This window comes from Hirundo rustica, chromosome 1 (assembly GCF_015227805.2).
Source record: "Hirundo rustica isolate bHirRus1 chromosome 1, bHirRus1.pri.v3, whole genome shotgun sequence".
Taxonomy (NCBI): domain Eukaryota; kingdom Metazoa; phylum Chordata; class Aves; order Passeriformes; family Hirundinidae; genus Hirundo; species Hirundo rustica.
Window position 1 is genome coordinate 71,928,494 of NC_053450.1, and position 16,070 is coordinate 71,944,563.

Genomic DNA, 16,070 nt, shown 5'->3' on the forward strand with positions numbered 1-16,070 from the left:
AGTGAACATTTATCTTTTTTAATGTGACCTCTGTAGCCCTCACCTTAGTAGTAGTGGCCAGAGCTTTTGTCTTCCAGATGTGTACCAAATGTGTCGAAAGTGTTACCTTCATATATTTACTTGTAGATCATCTGAACTTCTGTGGTGCTTCAAGTTTGCATGTTACGCACAAGAATCTGGTCCAGAAGACCAGGAAAGATTTAATCCTTCAGTGTAGGTTGTGCTTATGGAAAATCAGAGTTGGTCACATTGGGCTCAATTTTCTGATCTGACTTTAATGTTTCAGTTTAAGAAAGGTAATGCTATTCTTCACAGAAGGTTTTTGATGCTCTTGAGAATTCACAATATCAACTCCATACAGTACTGCCATTGGCAATGCAGGATTGCCTTAGAAAAAAGATACAATCTGCCTTTATAAGATGTATTTTAGTAAATAACACTTGTGGCAGAAGAAGATACCTATTTCAAAATTAAAATAAAGCAACACAAGCTTTGTTTGTGGTGAAATCTAATCTCAGTTAAATTATGTGATGCTCTTTTCTATCTGCTATCCTTTTTCTTTTGAGCAACTTTTTGTTCTCTGAAGTCCCTTAGAAATCTCATTAATGAGAAGTGTCCCATGTGGGTTAGGTATATGAACCTTCAGGGATATAATTGTATCTAAGCAGAAGAGAAAGGGGAGAGCCTTTGAATGGAGACGCTAAAATTGTTCTTTGGTCAGGTTTGTGAAGGCTGCATTGCAGTAGATTTGCACATTGGTTTGGGTGGACAATAAGCTCCTTTCTTTCATCCCATCTACTAGTTCATGGGTACTTGTGAGCATGCCTTGAACTTGTCTGTTCATTTCCTCCTCTTCTCATTAGCTTTTTAATAATTCCATGACCAGAAGTGTCCAAGGAGACTCATCTTTGTGGAGACCTTAGCCTGTTCCCACTGTGTTGATATTGTTGATTGGGCAAAGGAGAAAAATGCCATCTAATCCAGGCATCAGCTAAGCTTAATTTTTGGTCAGTGCTACAGCATGTAGTTTTCCCTTTATCATGAACATATTTATTAAAGAATAAATACCTGATCTGATAAATAAGAACCTTCTGCACAGATTCTTTTTATGAGTATGAGTCTCTAGTGAATTAATGATGCAGTTACCTGCTTCACAGAGGCTTAGTGTAACTTTTATCACTAGTTGAACTAACGGGAAAGCAGCTCCTTTCTTTCTAGATCTTATTTTTTAGTAAGCACAACTTTATACAGACCAGTAAAAGACTGGTTGTTCTAACAAATCGGTTTTATTGAGGACTCTTTCTACTGTGAGTGTTCAATTCAGCTGGGATGCAAGTTTTGCTTTGTAGTAGCTCATTGCTTAGGCTGCTCAGTATTCACAGTTGTCAGTCTCACTTATATAATCTTCTTCCCCAAGAAAAGCTTTTAAACATTTTCTTGTTTCTGTTCTTGAGCAGCCTATTCTCTAACTGAAGAATCTAATTTAGAAAACAAGGCCATTTGAGGGCAAGTAGTAGTGCTGAGATCTATTTAAAGTTTACGTGATTTAAGTGAAGAGTCTTTTCTTCCAGGCAATTAATCTTTAGAGACAGAGCAATAGAATACTTCAGTAATTACTTCAACAGTAAAGATCCACATTGACCTGAGCCAATAATGTCTTTTAATGTGGTAACTTCTAAATCACTAATTGGCCAACCCCATCTCTTGTTATATTTTGAACCTAACAGCTGGAAGTGGAAAAAACACTAGTGGTTTGGGATAAAGAATAGGTTTTTCCATTGTTTTAACTTCAGAATTCTTTGGTGTTAAGAACATGGTAAAAAACCAGCAGTGAAATGGAGGGGAAGCTACTTCTGCCGTTATGTTATGGCAGAAAAATCAGTTTTGTTTACAAGAGTTTTTGTCTTCAGAGTTGTTTTAAAAGGCTGTAGCTTGCTTTCCACCTTTCTCAACTGACAAAATAATTATCATTTAAGAATGAGGAAGTCGGGTGTTTTCAGACTTCAGTAATTCCTGTAAACCCCTGGATCTGTTCTTGCCTCCCTGCTGTTAGGTGCTCTAGACACACAGTACTTCAGCATCGCCAGTGTATGTCTGCTTAGGACGCATCCGAGATTGCAGGTGATCAGGCTGGAAGGAGGAGGAATAGTAATCAGTGATATCAGTTCCATTGCAGTATCTTTTCTGTTATCCTGCATGCATCTTGCTTTCCCTGAAGAACTATCTGTCAGATTTCAGATGGAAAGTGAGGGGAGCAGAACTCCCTGAGATACTGGTGCGTATATACTGGTGCGTATATACTGCTCCCGACTGGCAGAGCATCAACTTGTTTCTTGGTAGGTGGAGCCCTAACTTTGCTTTGCTGGGTAGAGTGGGAGAAGACTGTAACAATTACAGTGAGTAACTTTGCCATATACATCAGTACACTTCAGAACACTGTTCTGAGAACCAAATCTGTCATGACAACTAAAATTGTAGCCCTTCTATCACCCACAGTGTTGCTGTTCTTGTTCTGGTTTTTTTCTCAGCTTTAGTTTTCATCTTCTAGTTTGAATTTGCTAGGGACATAACTTTGGCTTTAGATTGTGCTGACTGCAACTGACCCGTGATTACCATAGACCTGTTGACATTGTCTTCTTAAAGGCGGTTCAGTTAAAATTTTGCCAGATGTATAAAATAAACATAGTGCCGGCTTTTATTTTATTATTTTTTACTATTGAAAAAAGATCATTATGTTTTACAGTATTCACTTGAGTTGATATTTGGGTGCAATTTCACGTGCATAGTCTGCATATACTGTACTTTCTGTAAAGTTGCTTTTCTTTTCCCCTTTTTCTCTGCCAAAAGGAATCAGATACACCACCTTGCACAGCTCCTAATGTTTACCAGTTCAGTCTTCAAGCACCGACTCAGCTTATGGCCAGTTTAGCACCCGCATTGCCCCTGCCAAGTGGTAAACCCCAATCTGCGCCTCCGAGAACCCTGATAATGGCCACCAGTAATCAGGTATGAGCCAGCAACTCTGTCACGAGCAGCAATCACATCGCAGGTGTAGGTCATGTGTGCTGTGCTGTCAGTCTAAAAGCCTCTGAGGATAACCTTCGTAGAGCATGTGCTAAGCTTCATGTGGTCATAAAAGTACTTACCTGCTGTGTCAGAGGTGCGGGGAGAACAAAGGGTGGGAGAGGGTTTAGAGTGGAAGAGCCCCTCCACAACACGGACACCTAGGAGTAAGTTAGAGAGGAAATGTCAGGTGTCTGACTTCTTAGGTTGTATTTGAGAGTCCTGGTTCCCAACTAATGGGTTATTTGTAGATCTTTAGGCTGTTTAATTTCCACTACCATATAGGTGGTGGAGCTGTAAGATAGCTTTTGAATTTTAAGGAATAGTACTGACCTTTCTAGGCTTATTTAGTTGTCTTGATTTTGAATTACTGAAACAGATTTGGTTACACTTATAATATCAAAATACGTTTTAAAGGTAGACAACAGAAGATTAATTATGGACATGTGCACAAGATTTTTTATCAAAAAAATTAAATAAGTGCATAAATGTGTTGGGGCCTGAATGTATTTTAGCTACTGTATCCATTCTGGTAAAACCTCAGTGCGTCTTTCTGCAGGAAAACACTCCCTCAGACTTAATAATTAAAGCTGTTAGTCAAACATGCCTCACACGAGGCTTAATGCAAATTGTGGGTTGTAGATTGCCTATAGTAACAAAACAGTGAGATGGTTTCCTTGAAACTTATTTTTGGTCAGGTTCTCTTCCCTCTTATCCAAGTCCTTCTATTGGAGTTCTTGGGAATCAAGGTCTAGGAGATTTTCAACTTAATGACTTCGCCTTTTTTTATTTGATTCAGCATTTACTTCATGAATCTTCACTGGACACTCTCCAATTTGTCCATATCTTTGTTCCTGGGGAGCCCAGACCTGGGCCCAGCACTCCATGTGTGACCTCACCTGTTCTGAGTAGAGGGGAAATGATCACTTCCCCTGACGGTTTAAGCTTCTAACTGATTACAGAGATTACTTCCCCTTCTTTCTTTCCCTACTGCCCAGTCCCACTGAGGCAATACCAGTTTACCTGCAGAGGAAATGTATTAGTGAGAAGCTAATCGAATTATGTATTTCTATTAGAGTGTCTGCAATTGAGTATTCGCTGGCTAGCGAATACAGTCCAATCTGAAATTTTATAAGTTTTTTTAAGAATAAAACTGGTGAGTTATTAAGTTAAACTTAATCTAAAATACAAACTCAGTGTAGAATATTCTTTCCTTAACAGCTCTGCTTTTCTGACGAGGTACCCTGGAGCTAGTTAGGAGGCATGCAGTTGTTAGTACAAAACAAGTTGGCATTCAGAGTGTTTGCCACAGTTGTGAAAAGGCAGTGTGTTGTGTGAATTTTGGATCTCTGCTAGAATTTTGAATCTTAGAAAACAACTGCTTTGTAGCAATTTTTCTGGCTTTCTGTTCCTTGGCTGTCCTTTCAAGTGATTGTTAACTGTTCTTTTAGTAGTTTTATAGTATTTATATGTATAAAAGCAGGAATTTTTCTGTGGCTCTGCTTAACAAAGATGTGCCTTTGAGAATCACATGAACTCAGAAGAATTTCATGCTGCCTATAGTTTAGAAATGGGATAATAGGCTATTTGCATTGAATTTACTAAAAGCTTATATTTTGTGAAGTAGAAGCAGGTTTTTCTGATAAAGTTTATGATTGAGTCAGAAGTGGGAAATGAAGTCATTTTACTCAGAATACTGTAAATAGCTCCTTTCCACCTCCAACTTTCTGGAGCATGACTGTGCTAGATTAGGCTGATGGCTTTTGAGTTGATGAGACTCAGCCACCTAATAACTCTTAATAGGCCCATTTTTCTGTCTTAGAGGACTCCTGTCCTGATAGATTTGAACATGTGTAAGACTTTCTTAAAAGCAAGTCTTCTTTCATATTCAAAAATTTTTGAAAGAGACTCATTTGATTGCATGATGTCTTCAGCTTTCTCCCTGGCAACTTTTTCCACCTCAGTTCAGCTTGGAAAGCTGTACCTAGGTGTCAAGTACAGCTCTCAAAAGCAGGAGGAGCCAAGAGCATTTAGCTGTGTTTTGAACAAATCACTGCCTTCTAGGCAAGTTTGCTGCTGGTAAAGCTTCCTGATCTTTTCATTTTTGAAACATGTTTGATGTGATTACCAGTTCTATTTTTTGTATTGCATAATTAATTGGAGAATTTCCAGATAGTTCAGGGACTGATTAAGCTCCTGGCACAGGTCTGTGTGCTTTTCAGGATCATCATCATCCATCATTTTTCCAAGGTAATCATTCTTCTACTCTGCTGACAGCAGTTTGAAAGTTTACTTGGGGGAGCAGAACAGTTTGTGAAGCAGTGCTGCCCAGTAGAAATAAGGAGAAAAATAGATGCTGACACACATGTCCAGATGAGTAGAGGGGGCAGAAATTGCTTGGTAACTTCCCAAGGAGGGGAGGAGATTACATTCCCTGTTGCTACTTTGAAATAAGTTTGTCATGCCGGATTGCTGTTCACTAGGTTGCCAAAATGAAGACAGAAGAAACTTCCTTTTTCTTAGGTCAGAAGAACTCTTTCATTTAACTTTTAAGATGCTTGCTTTTTTTCCCCAAAGGGCTACATTTTGATTCCCAAGTGTCTAAAGCCAGTAAGCAATGGTCCCTCTGCTGTACTGGCTGGCTTCTAGTGTGTCTGAGAGAGTCTCCTGTAAAGTTGAGCAGTGTCTGATTGGGAATATGCTCATTGCTATGGAGACAACTAGGAAATGAAACCTTAATGTCAGTGCTGAAATACCACAGTCCAAACTTGTAAAAGGACTTGCAGGAGTAGATTCTTCTTTTCAGATTCTTTTGAGTTTGGCCAAATAAGGCAGAACATTTAAACTTATAAACCACTTTTTTATCTTGCGTTACAGGCACTTCTGTGGCTAGCATACTTGTTTTAGGGTTTGCTTTTATCCAAAACAATTGTTAATGGTGTTGCTTTGTCTCACCAGTACTGCTGATACTGCTAGTATCTTGAGATTATTGCTGGAAGGTTAGCAGTGTGCAGAACAAAATTGGTCAGGGACTTGAGTAAAAATTTCTTTTAGACGAGTGCAAACAGTTAAATGTAGCTCATTTGGATGAAGTATAGGTTTGGAAAGACACATTTTTAATTCATGTCAGTGCAGAATTGTGCTGAATTCCCTTTGTATATTAAGATACTTCCATGTTTTCAGTACGTCAGCTTCAATTTAGAAATGACCTGATTTGTTCCAATGGCATTTTTAAGCTGTTTAGGTACTGAGGGCTTCTTCACTCAACCAAATGACATTTTTGTAATTTTTTTTAATGCGAATGCTCTCATCTGGGGTGAATAATTTTTTCAGCGTCCATGAGTTTTCACAGGAAGTAGTCTATGGTTATCTACTTTGGAAACAGTTTTGATTCTAAATGTCAGGCTCCCATCTTCTGTGTGTGACACAACATTGCTTGGTTTTTAACACATACAGAACTTTAGAGATGATGATGTTTTATTTCCTTTCCTAAGGAAAGAAGAGAAGGAAAAACTGGACCTGAGTTTCAGAGGTTGTTTAGCTGAAAACAGTACTAGAGATTTTTCATCTAGGTTGCCCTATGCTCATGTGGACAGTCTTTGTGGTGTTAGCCTTCCATGTCTGGAAACTAACTTAGCGTGACCAGACCTGGATAACCTAATCTGACTGCTTACAACAGAATGTTGGATTGAGTGGTCTCCAGAGGTCTCCATATAAACATCAAGTCTAGATGTTTATAGGACTAAGATCCTCTGGCCCCATTGGCGGTTGCTTCCTGAGTTGCTTTTTGAGTTGCAGGAAAGACAAAGTCTAAACAGTAGCTTCTTAGAAACATAAACAAACCCACCATAAATAAAGGACTTACGGAAGTGTAGAATTCATACCTTCCTTCTGTTAACGTAATACTCCTTTATCTTCTAGTGTCACTGTAATCAGATTTTGGTTCACAAACTGAGATTGAATTGAACAATCACACATGTATTTCCTCTGCAGACTTTCACATGTACTGTATTGGTATCACCTCATCATTTGGAAAGGGATTTTCTTACTGTAGTAATAGTTTTTCTATTCCATATCAAAAGTGAGAATGCTCAGTGAGGTAAGATTTCTCTTTAAGGTCTGAAACTGTCAGCTTTGTGCTAAAAAAAGCTATTATCGCTTGTTCTCTGTAGTGACAAGTATGCAGATACACTTCATGGCCTATGTCACAACAGCAGCAAAGCTGCAGTATGAGTTCTGTCTTCTGGTAGCATTGTTTTGACTCTTGCCCCTCCGTTTTGAAACTTGGGTACTGACAAGATCAAAAAGGGTATTTATTTCATGTGTCATTCTGCTTTCTTTACCGTAATATAGTTCAGTATTTGCTGCAGTGCTGACAGTACTGTCTACTGTCAGTCCCTCATTTTGGGGACTAAGCCCTCTGCTGTCTCGAATACTAGTTTATCTTGGAGCTGGTCATAGTAGTATTGCCTAACCTGTTGTGAAAGGTGAAGAGAACCTTGACCTTTGGTAGCTCTACCAGTAGTCTGTAACAAAGTGTAATATTTAAATAATCTGTTCCCTTGCAACTGTAATTTTTCCAGTTCTGTTGTCTGGAAGATAAGAAACTTCTAAAATTTTTCTTGCTTTTGGGCTCTTTTTAGTCCCCATGTTGGTTTTTTGTTTGGTTGGTTTTTTGCTGTTCTTATGGTTGACTCCATAATTTTCCCCTTTTAATAACAGCAGAAAAGAGTGTGGGCTCATTTTATAAAATCTATTCAGCGTTTTGTCAGCTGTATCTGAAAGTGGCCTGTAGGTCCCAAAAAGAGAAGTGTCTTTGTTTGCTGTGCTTTGAGCCTTATTTCCCTAGATTGTCAGTACTAAATAACTTTTGGAAGGACTTCTTTTGGTTTGTCTCTACTTCAGAATTATAAACCATGTAGAAATAGATAGAAATTTTACCAGGTTAAGAGTACACCCAAATATCTTGCAGAATTCTTTAACTACTCTAAAGTAATGAGGCTAAGTTGCCTAAAAATTGGCTTATTGCTTATGCGGTTGTGACTAAAATGTTGGTTAGGTCATGCCAAAAAAAAAAAAAAAAAAATTAATCTATTTCATATAGTGGAAGAAGCAGTTAATTTTTTAAGTGTATTTACAGATGCTGTTATCCTCAGAAAGTCAGCGAGTGCTAACAAGCCCAAAATAGAGAATTTGGAAATATTGCAAACTTTGTGAAATATTTTGGGAATGCATGATAGATTAATTAAGGGATACTTATAATGTTAATGGCACATTAAGGTAGCAGTGAACCCTTCTCTGGTACTTCGCATGAAACGGTTTTAAGGTGTGAATTTGATTACAGGTCTGATCAACTGCAGACTAGATGCAGTCATGGCCTTTAATCCCGTACTCTAAACACCAAAATATGTGATCTTTCCAAACTATCTTATGCCTTTTCTAAGCTTTTCCTTTACCTCTATAAGTACTTACCAATCATTTTGGAGCACTGTATGTATAATTTCATGTATAATTTCTTTTTAAGTTGAGCACAGATACTTTATTACCAACATTTTTCTGCCTCTTTTTTTTTTCTCTCCTTAGTTTAGAAATGCTATTAGGCAAAAAAACCAACAAACTAATGAAAGACCAGAACAATTCAGAAGCCTGTTTATGTTTAGACTTCAGCTCTGTTATTTGTGTTATTTCAAATTGTAGGGGATTGATTTTTGGCTATAAATTTTCATTTTGAATAATGGCAGTCTTTAAATGTCAGCAGTTTTGTACAGTAAATTTGCCAGTATTTAAGAATAGAAATTTGGTTCCCTTAGCAAGTAATTACTTGGTATTTCTATTGCAACCAGATTTCTTTTCTTGGGTTTTTTTCTGGGGCTTTTTCCTTCTTTTTTTTTTCCTCCTGTTTTTTTTTTTCTGTTAAGTTGTGTGGGGGGTTGTTTCTTTGCTTTTCTATTTTCTGCTGGGTTTTTTTTTTTTTTTTGTTTGCTTGTCTTGTTTTGTTTGTTTGGTTTTCCTGGAAACTTTTTTAACCTGGTTTGTGATGCAGAACTTCACCTTACTCCCACCCCCAGCTTTCTCTTAAATGTGAATTTTTTAGTTTACTCTCCAGATCTAGCGGATTATTCAACACAGCTAAAAACCAAACCAATTCTATCATTAAGTTCTTGAATCAGTAGCCTTAAGATGGGAGAGATTGTCCTATCTAGAGAGCTAGATCCAAAGAAGTTGAAACTTCCAAATCAAAGATTTCTCTGTTGTATCACAGATGAAGAGTTTTCTCTTTGGATAATCTGATCTCTCTAGATCATCTGCTTACAGATGCCATCTCTCAGTGAGTCCTGAACACGGGAATGTCCAGAAGTTTGTGCACAGGAGAAAGATGTTTGATAACAGCCTCTTGAGATTTCCAAAAACTTGAAGTAAATTTCTTTTATCAAAGGTCTTGAAAGAAGCTAAGTGAGTGATATGTGTCCCATTTTAAACAATTAACTAATTGGAAAATTAGGAACAAAAATTCAGTTTTTGCAAAAGATGGAGTTCACCAGGAAAGCCCTGCAGGAGGTTTGTGCTGCCTAATGTCTAGAAGGTAGTACATGGAGCCTGGTGGAGTTTGCTGGTGGTGTGAAGCACCTTAAGGGCTACCCCAGAAAGGATGCAGAAGGACCTTTCAAGGTGATGCACCAGGAGGGAGAGAAATAATTTAAACTTTGTAGAGAGTGGTAGGCCCTGAGCAGCAGCAAACACCAACATAATTTGAGTATAATTTTTCCATTTCTTTCCTCATCAGAGGAAAGTCAAAACACAAGTTGAAGCAGAATAGGGAAGGATGTTAATAGTGATGAAACACATGGAATTGCTTCTGTGTGAAGAAAGAATGATTGTTTAACCTCGACAAGATGAGGTAAAATATCTAGGTCTGTGTCATCTTCAGCAGTATATGCAGAAGTAAGAGAACAGAATGACAAGAAATTATTTACTCCAAGAACTGATAGATCATCCTGTAGTAGGCTCAAATGAAATGTGATGGTCATTTCAGCTGTGAAATGCCATAGCATAGGATGCAGGATGCTAAAAACGGATGGTTTCGAAAAAATGAACTAACTATAGTGAACAAGATGTAGTTGAGAACTGGTGAATATAAAGGTATCACCTCTGACTGAAGGGGTCCCTGAGTCAACTTCCTAAAGCACCTCTCTCAGGTCATGACTTACAAGACTTGATGGATTCAGATCCTGCTCCAGTAGATTGACAGTGTTTATCTTGATGGCCTAAAAACAATGCAGAATGCTTCATCACAAGCTCGACTTCTGGCTAGGCTATTAATCATTCTTTGAAAGTTTGTTTACCTTTAGGGCAAAGAAGGGCTATGACATCTTTTAGGATACAGGTAGATGAACTTGTCATACTTGCTATGCTGCTTGTCTGATCTTGGGGGCATCCTGCTCCCAGTAGTTTAGTTTCGTGGGGTTTGCTTATTTTGTTGTTGTGGTTTGTGGTGGTGTGGTGTGTTGGTTTTTTGTTTTGTTTTGGTTTTTTTTTTTTTTTTTTTTTTTTTTTTTTTTTTTTTTTTTTTTGTGAATCCTCATTCATATTGAGGAAGAAATTCCCAGATTTTTCACATTTTCAACGGAAGTGGATGGGTTGGCTTCCTGGAAGTTCGTATGCTCCTTGTTCAGTTTTGTTCTGGTTGTTCAGTAGCAATACTGAAGTTTCCCTCTGTCTTTCTTCAGCACATAGTTGAGGGTTGCTATGATGACTGGCTACTTTTAGTGTTTTACTATTATAGGGTGATTTTTAGTATTTTGATGTAATTTCAAGTAAATGCTTATATATAATTGAGTCAGAGATGTACTTACTGAACTAGAAAACTTTGCTTGAGAATGTGACATGGTGTGTTTGCTTGAAGGACCACTTGCCAAAAATATAAAACATTCTAATTTTTTTTTAGTTTCATGTTGTTTACTTGCTAAAACATCTACTAGAAGCTATTTTTGAAACATATATCAATAAATTATGTTTGGGTTGTAGTGCTTCTTTAAGAATGAAAAATTCTCAGCCTGCACTTCCATTTTCTGTTTGTCCTTGAATTATTTTGTCACTGGTAGTTTGAGAATAACACCTGTTGTGTATATCTTGAGAGTTTAGAAGTTGCACATGGAAAGTTGATTAGGTTGCTGTAGGACACTGTATAAGTCAAAAATAATTTAAAGGTTTTTTTGTCACCTTGCAGTTAACTGTGGTTGTTCTTCAACACTGGTCTTCACCACTTTGTCTTTCTGGATGCTCAGTGTCTCTTCTAGTAACACTTTGACAGTAAAATGTTGCTTATGGAATTGTGCTTTCAATAACTATTTTTGGTTTGTGCACATAATTGTAGTGGTGGCTTGGTGTTCTCATTTCTACTTCACACTTGTTTGGAAATACAGAGTATGAAATACCTGCAGCTACTTCAGTGTTCTAAGCAGTTGTCCGAAATGTTAGGTCTGTGTTCCTGTTCAACCACTTAAGGTTAGAATTATTTCTTGTTACAGGAAATCGTCTGTTGAGCTGTTGCTGTCAGACATCAGGAAAGGTTGCTTGCATTGGTGTTGCCAGTATTTAGGAAGTCTTTCATCTTCTGAAACTCTTGCACCTAATTTAGGTGCATACACATTAAGCCAACTTACTGTAAGCTGTTCAGTGATAGAGATGCCTGTAGTACCTTATGGTGGTGTAGGTTTACTCAGGCTGCTACTAAACTTTCTGGGCAGTTTTTATTTCAAGTTGTTGGAAATCCCCCAAAGAAACTGTTATGCTTTACTTCTGATTACTTAATTGTTTTGCCTTGGTTTGCATGTGAGGTACAGTCTAGGAGCTGTGTAACCTGATGATCATACTAGTAGGATTTACAAGCTCCTCACAAGCCATACTTGGTTTGCCTGTCACCGACTTGAGATTATGGGGAAAGCAGACTTGTACTCCCCATGGATCTGCTCATGCCCGTACATTTCTCCATAATGTTTCTGAAAGACTGAAATATCTCACTTGGTCATGCTCTTGCTGAGATATTCCAAAATGGACACATCTGTCACAATTAGTATTTAGTGTGGAAGTTCTCTGGTTTTATAAGGGAGTTGTACTGTGAGTATATTTCATACTGAGATCCAAGGGTTTTAAGGATACTTTGAAATCTACACTATTTCATGTGCAGGACATTATCTTCAGAAAACACTTAGTAAGCTGTTAGGCACAGCTACAAATAAACAAGCATGAAAAGACCGGTTGCTTCAAGCAGTGTTTTGTGGAAGTGATTTATATGTTGAGGAAGTACAGCTGGTAATATATGTTTTGTTTGCTGTTTTTATGCCTAAATGAATGCTTTTTTTTTTTTTTTTTTTTTTTTTTAGCAGCACAGTGGAATGAAGTTTTCCATGAAAGGAACTCACAACCAAGGCAACAGCTACAGCCCCGTCAGCAGTGGAGGCATGAGGCAACCAGTTGGTAACCGGGGACACCACCAGTACAATCGTAATATATGGAGAAGGAAAAAACACAGAGACAGCTTGCCTATTAGTCTGAGCAGATAATGGCAGATGCCAAAATGACCTTCCCTGTTCAGACAAACTGAGTGAGTGACACTCGACTTGAGGGATGGAGACCAGCGTCCAGCACATCGTTTTATTGGTGTTGCCAAATATCTGCAGCTGACTTCTTTGCATGTTTCTTTGTGTGGTGGTTCAGTCCATCTTCAAGAAGTAGTTGTGCTTATCTGTGAAGCCTTATTAAATGTGGAAGTTTGTTTTCTGCCTTCCCACAATGGTTCATTCAGTGCCGAAGCAGCTCTGACAATAGAACTGCGAGGACATTTACAAATGCTGTAGCTTTTTTGCTGTGGCTATATCTGTTCCTTTTCTTTTATTTTAGAAGTGAAGGAAACTTCAGCCCCTTGGAATTTTTTTTTTTCCTTTGCAGCAAATCAAGTTGGGAATTCATAAAATTAAATTTGCTGCTCTCCTGGTTTGTTTTTTTTCAAAGCTCAATTTTTTTTTCTCTGTAAATATTGGAAGTATGATTTGTGCAATAACTTGGAATTTTTAATTTAATTTCATATTATCACATAAGTTATATTTAAGGGGAAGAGGTTTTTTTAATTTACAGATCCTTTCCCAGGTTGCATTATCTAAGTTGGGGTCATAGTTTTGGCAGGTTGTCTGAGCAGTGTTATAAACATGACATTTGGTAATATTTGAGGCTTCTTGATTCACAATGAAAGTGCGATTTGGCTTACAGTTTTAAGAATTTACTAAGCTCCAAAGCATTTTGACCCTGTTGTTTTTTAGCTCATTGTCTGGCCTCTATCAGTTGTCTTGCTCTGACCAATGAGTTTTAATTTTCTTTAACTAGACAACAAATCAAACATTTGTAGTACCAGAAGTAAAACTTTTGAGAGGAATGGGAAAAAGGTTGATTCAAGTCCTGATATGAAATTAAAAAGCTGTGAACTACGTGCTTTGATGCATTTTAGTAATGTAACCTGTTAATGTTTGGGTTGAAACAACACTACTAAACAGAGGTACCCGGCTTAAGGAATGTGGAGAAAGGAAATATGTTGATTCCATTAAGGAATCTGTATAGTAGTATGCATTAGTTCTGTTAAGAGCAAATATATAAAAAGTACTTCAGCTGCTCTAAGCATTACAAGAAGTATCTTTTAATGTGTTGCAGGAGAGCACAGCCCAGTGTTGTACACAGTATGAGTGGCTGGCACTTAATTTACAGATGCATACAGGTATACTATGCAAGTGTGTATTGCCATGACAAACACTGTCTTTAACTTTTTGAAAAATGTACATCCTGCCTAACCCTGAGTTTTTAAAGCACCACAATTGTCCTGGGAGTAGGTCACATCTCATGCCCTCTGACTTCCCTTTTTTAAGTGAGAGTTCTTAAGCTATCCAGAAAACTACAGGTGAGTTATCTAAGTCCACTAGCAGAGAAAGCTGAAGAATCCTGTTAACAGGGCATCTATACTGTGTACAGATATAGAAGGTTTTAAAACTGGTATCTGAATATTTGAAATGAGGTGTCAAGCATGAAGTTTTTTAATATGCTCTATGCCTTTGAAGCAGAAGTAGTTCATGTTATTACCGAATCTGTCAAACACAAACATGTCCTTGAGGGGAGAGAGGGCAACATTCCAAACTAGAGTAGTGCATATCTGTTTGCAAAAAGTTTGTCTTAATGCTCCAAACTCATCACAATAAAAAAAGTTCTAAAAATTGTGAGCTGATTCATAAATAATATCTAAGGGCTGTTACATGAGCCTGTACTGCTTAGTCTTCACACACTAGCAATATTGAGCATAACTACATTAAAGAGCCTTCAGGGGCTTTAATTGGTGTCTTATACTAGCGTCCATTTTAAAGCAAAACTCATTTGAAAAGTGGTATCATGTAACACTTCAGTCATGGTGAACCAAATGAATTGGCCTGGCTATCACTGTGGTTATGTGCTACAGGTTTAAAAAAATGTTTAAATTTTTTGTGTGGACAACTATGTGGAAGCTAAAATTGACATATTTTTATGTAAAGTTTTCTATTCTTTGATTTTTAATAAACTTTGGAGACCAGTCACTCTTCTGTACTTTTTTTATGGGAAACTTAATGGATGAAGTGATACTTGACCTTATCCCATTCTTTGATGTACACTTTGAACATCTGCTTTAAATTGTTCATGCTGAGCACCTTCAGAATGAGTTTGGAAGGTGAGTGGGTGCCCTCAAATGATGGTGATGTTTTTCTTAAGGGAGTAATGAGCATGGATGTTGCTTTTGTAGTTGTGGATTTGATCCCTCGATAATGAGAACGCAGAGAAGCTGAAGGTAGTGTCCACAGTATTATCAAGAGGAGATCAACTGACTAATTCTTTGGGATCTCTTAACTTTTAATTAATTTTTTTTTTCCTAGTCCCTCCCTATAGTTTTTAAATTCCTTTCAAGATCTTCATCTAGGTTTCAGCCTCCTCAAACACTGGATGTGTCTTGTCTTTTTTTGTTGTGTTCTATTAACCCTCTGCAAGGACTCTGAAGTGTCAGCAGCTGACTCTAAAAATTTTTTTAAAATGAGCCTTTGGAAGGAACTAGTGTGTGTGTATATATATCCATGAATGCCGAGAAAGGGAACTGAATTATTTTTAATAGACAGCAATGTAGGGCTAGGGATTGACAATCAGAGAGGTCTGTGATACTTAGTCAGTCTTAATGAGTATCTGCTGGAGAAAAGCAGGGAAGTAGTGGGAAGAGAAAATAATAACCACTCAGTAGTAGCTGGGATAATAACAATTTTTTCTGTTAAGTCAGCCAGTGGGACATGGCTGACAGAGGGGTATATAACATGGCTGACAGAGGGTTTAGTTGAGGTATTAGAGATGGGTTGGACTCGATGATCTTGGAGGTCTCTTCCAACATAAAAATTCTGTGATTCTGTGATAATCTTTGCAGATGCAAAGATGAAGTGCAGCACTGTTGGTTTTGCAACTTCTGTTGTCTTAGACTCCACCTTTTCCCTCTTTCTGTCCCAGATGACGATTTTGCTTTATTCTTCTCACAGATTCTGCTCAACTTCCTATCCTTGTTAGTAGTCTGCATTTAATGCCTTTGGATCTCCCTTGAACCCTTGTTCTCCGATGAAAATCTGAGATATCCCCTTGATCCCAGCTCTGGTGACTATTTTGTACACTATTAATAGGCAAAATGAGTCATGGACTTTAGAAGTGGAAGGGAAAGGCTGCAAACTGAATGGAGGGATGCAACCCCCAGAGTCCACCACAGAAAGAGCTCAGATCTGTTCCTGTACAAGAGATGTCAATGCTGGTGTTGCATTGGACTTTCTCTGTAACTCCATCCCTGTGAACTGAGCAGGGTAAGAAGAGAGAAATGTGACTGCTGGTACTGTGCTCCAGGATCAGCACTGTTTCTTTCCATGGGAATAGACTCTTGAGAATGGGCACAGCAATAGGGCAGCATTGGAATA

At 37.9% G+C, this 16,070-nt stretch overlaps 1 protein-coding gene across 4 annotated transcripts in view; it reads left to right on the forward strand.

Moving 5' to 3' along the window:
• Positions 1-14,672, forward strand: part of TENT4A (terminal nucleotidyltransferase 4A) — a 59,129-nt gene extending 44,457 nt beyond the window's left edge. The window contains exons 11-12 of one of the 4 annotated variants that reach the window (XM_040075638.1): positions 2,848-3,006; positions 12,447-14,672. In XM_040075638.1, the coding sequence (XP_039931572.1) occupies positions 2,848-3,006; positions 12,447-12,626 (339 nt within the window). In that variant the 3' untranslated portion in view covers positions 12,627-14,672. The remainder of the gene's footprint in view (positions 1-2,847; positions 3,007-12,446) is intronic. The other 3 variants (XM_040075644.1, XM_040075651.1, XM_040075661.1) reach the window with 3 other exon arrangements.
• The last annotated feature ends 1,398 nt before the right edge of the window (positions 14,673-16,070 follow it).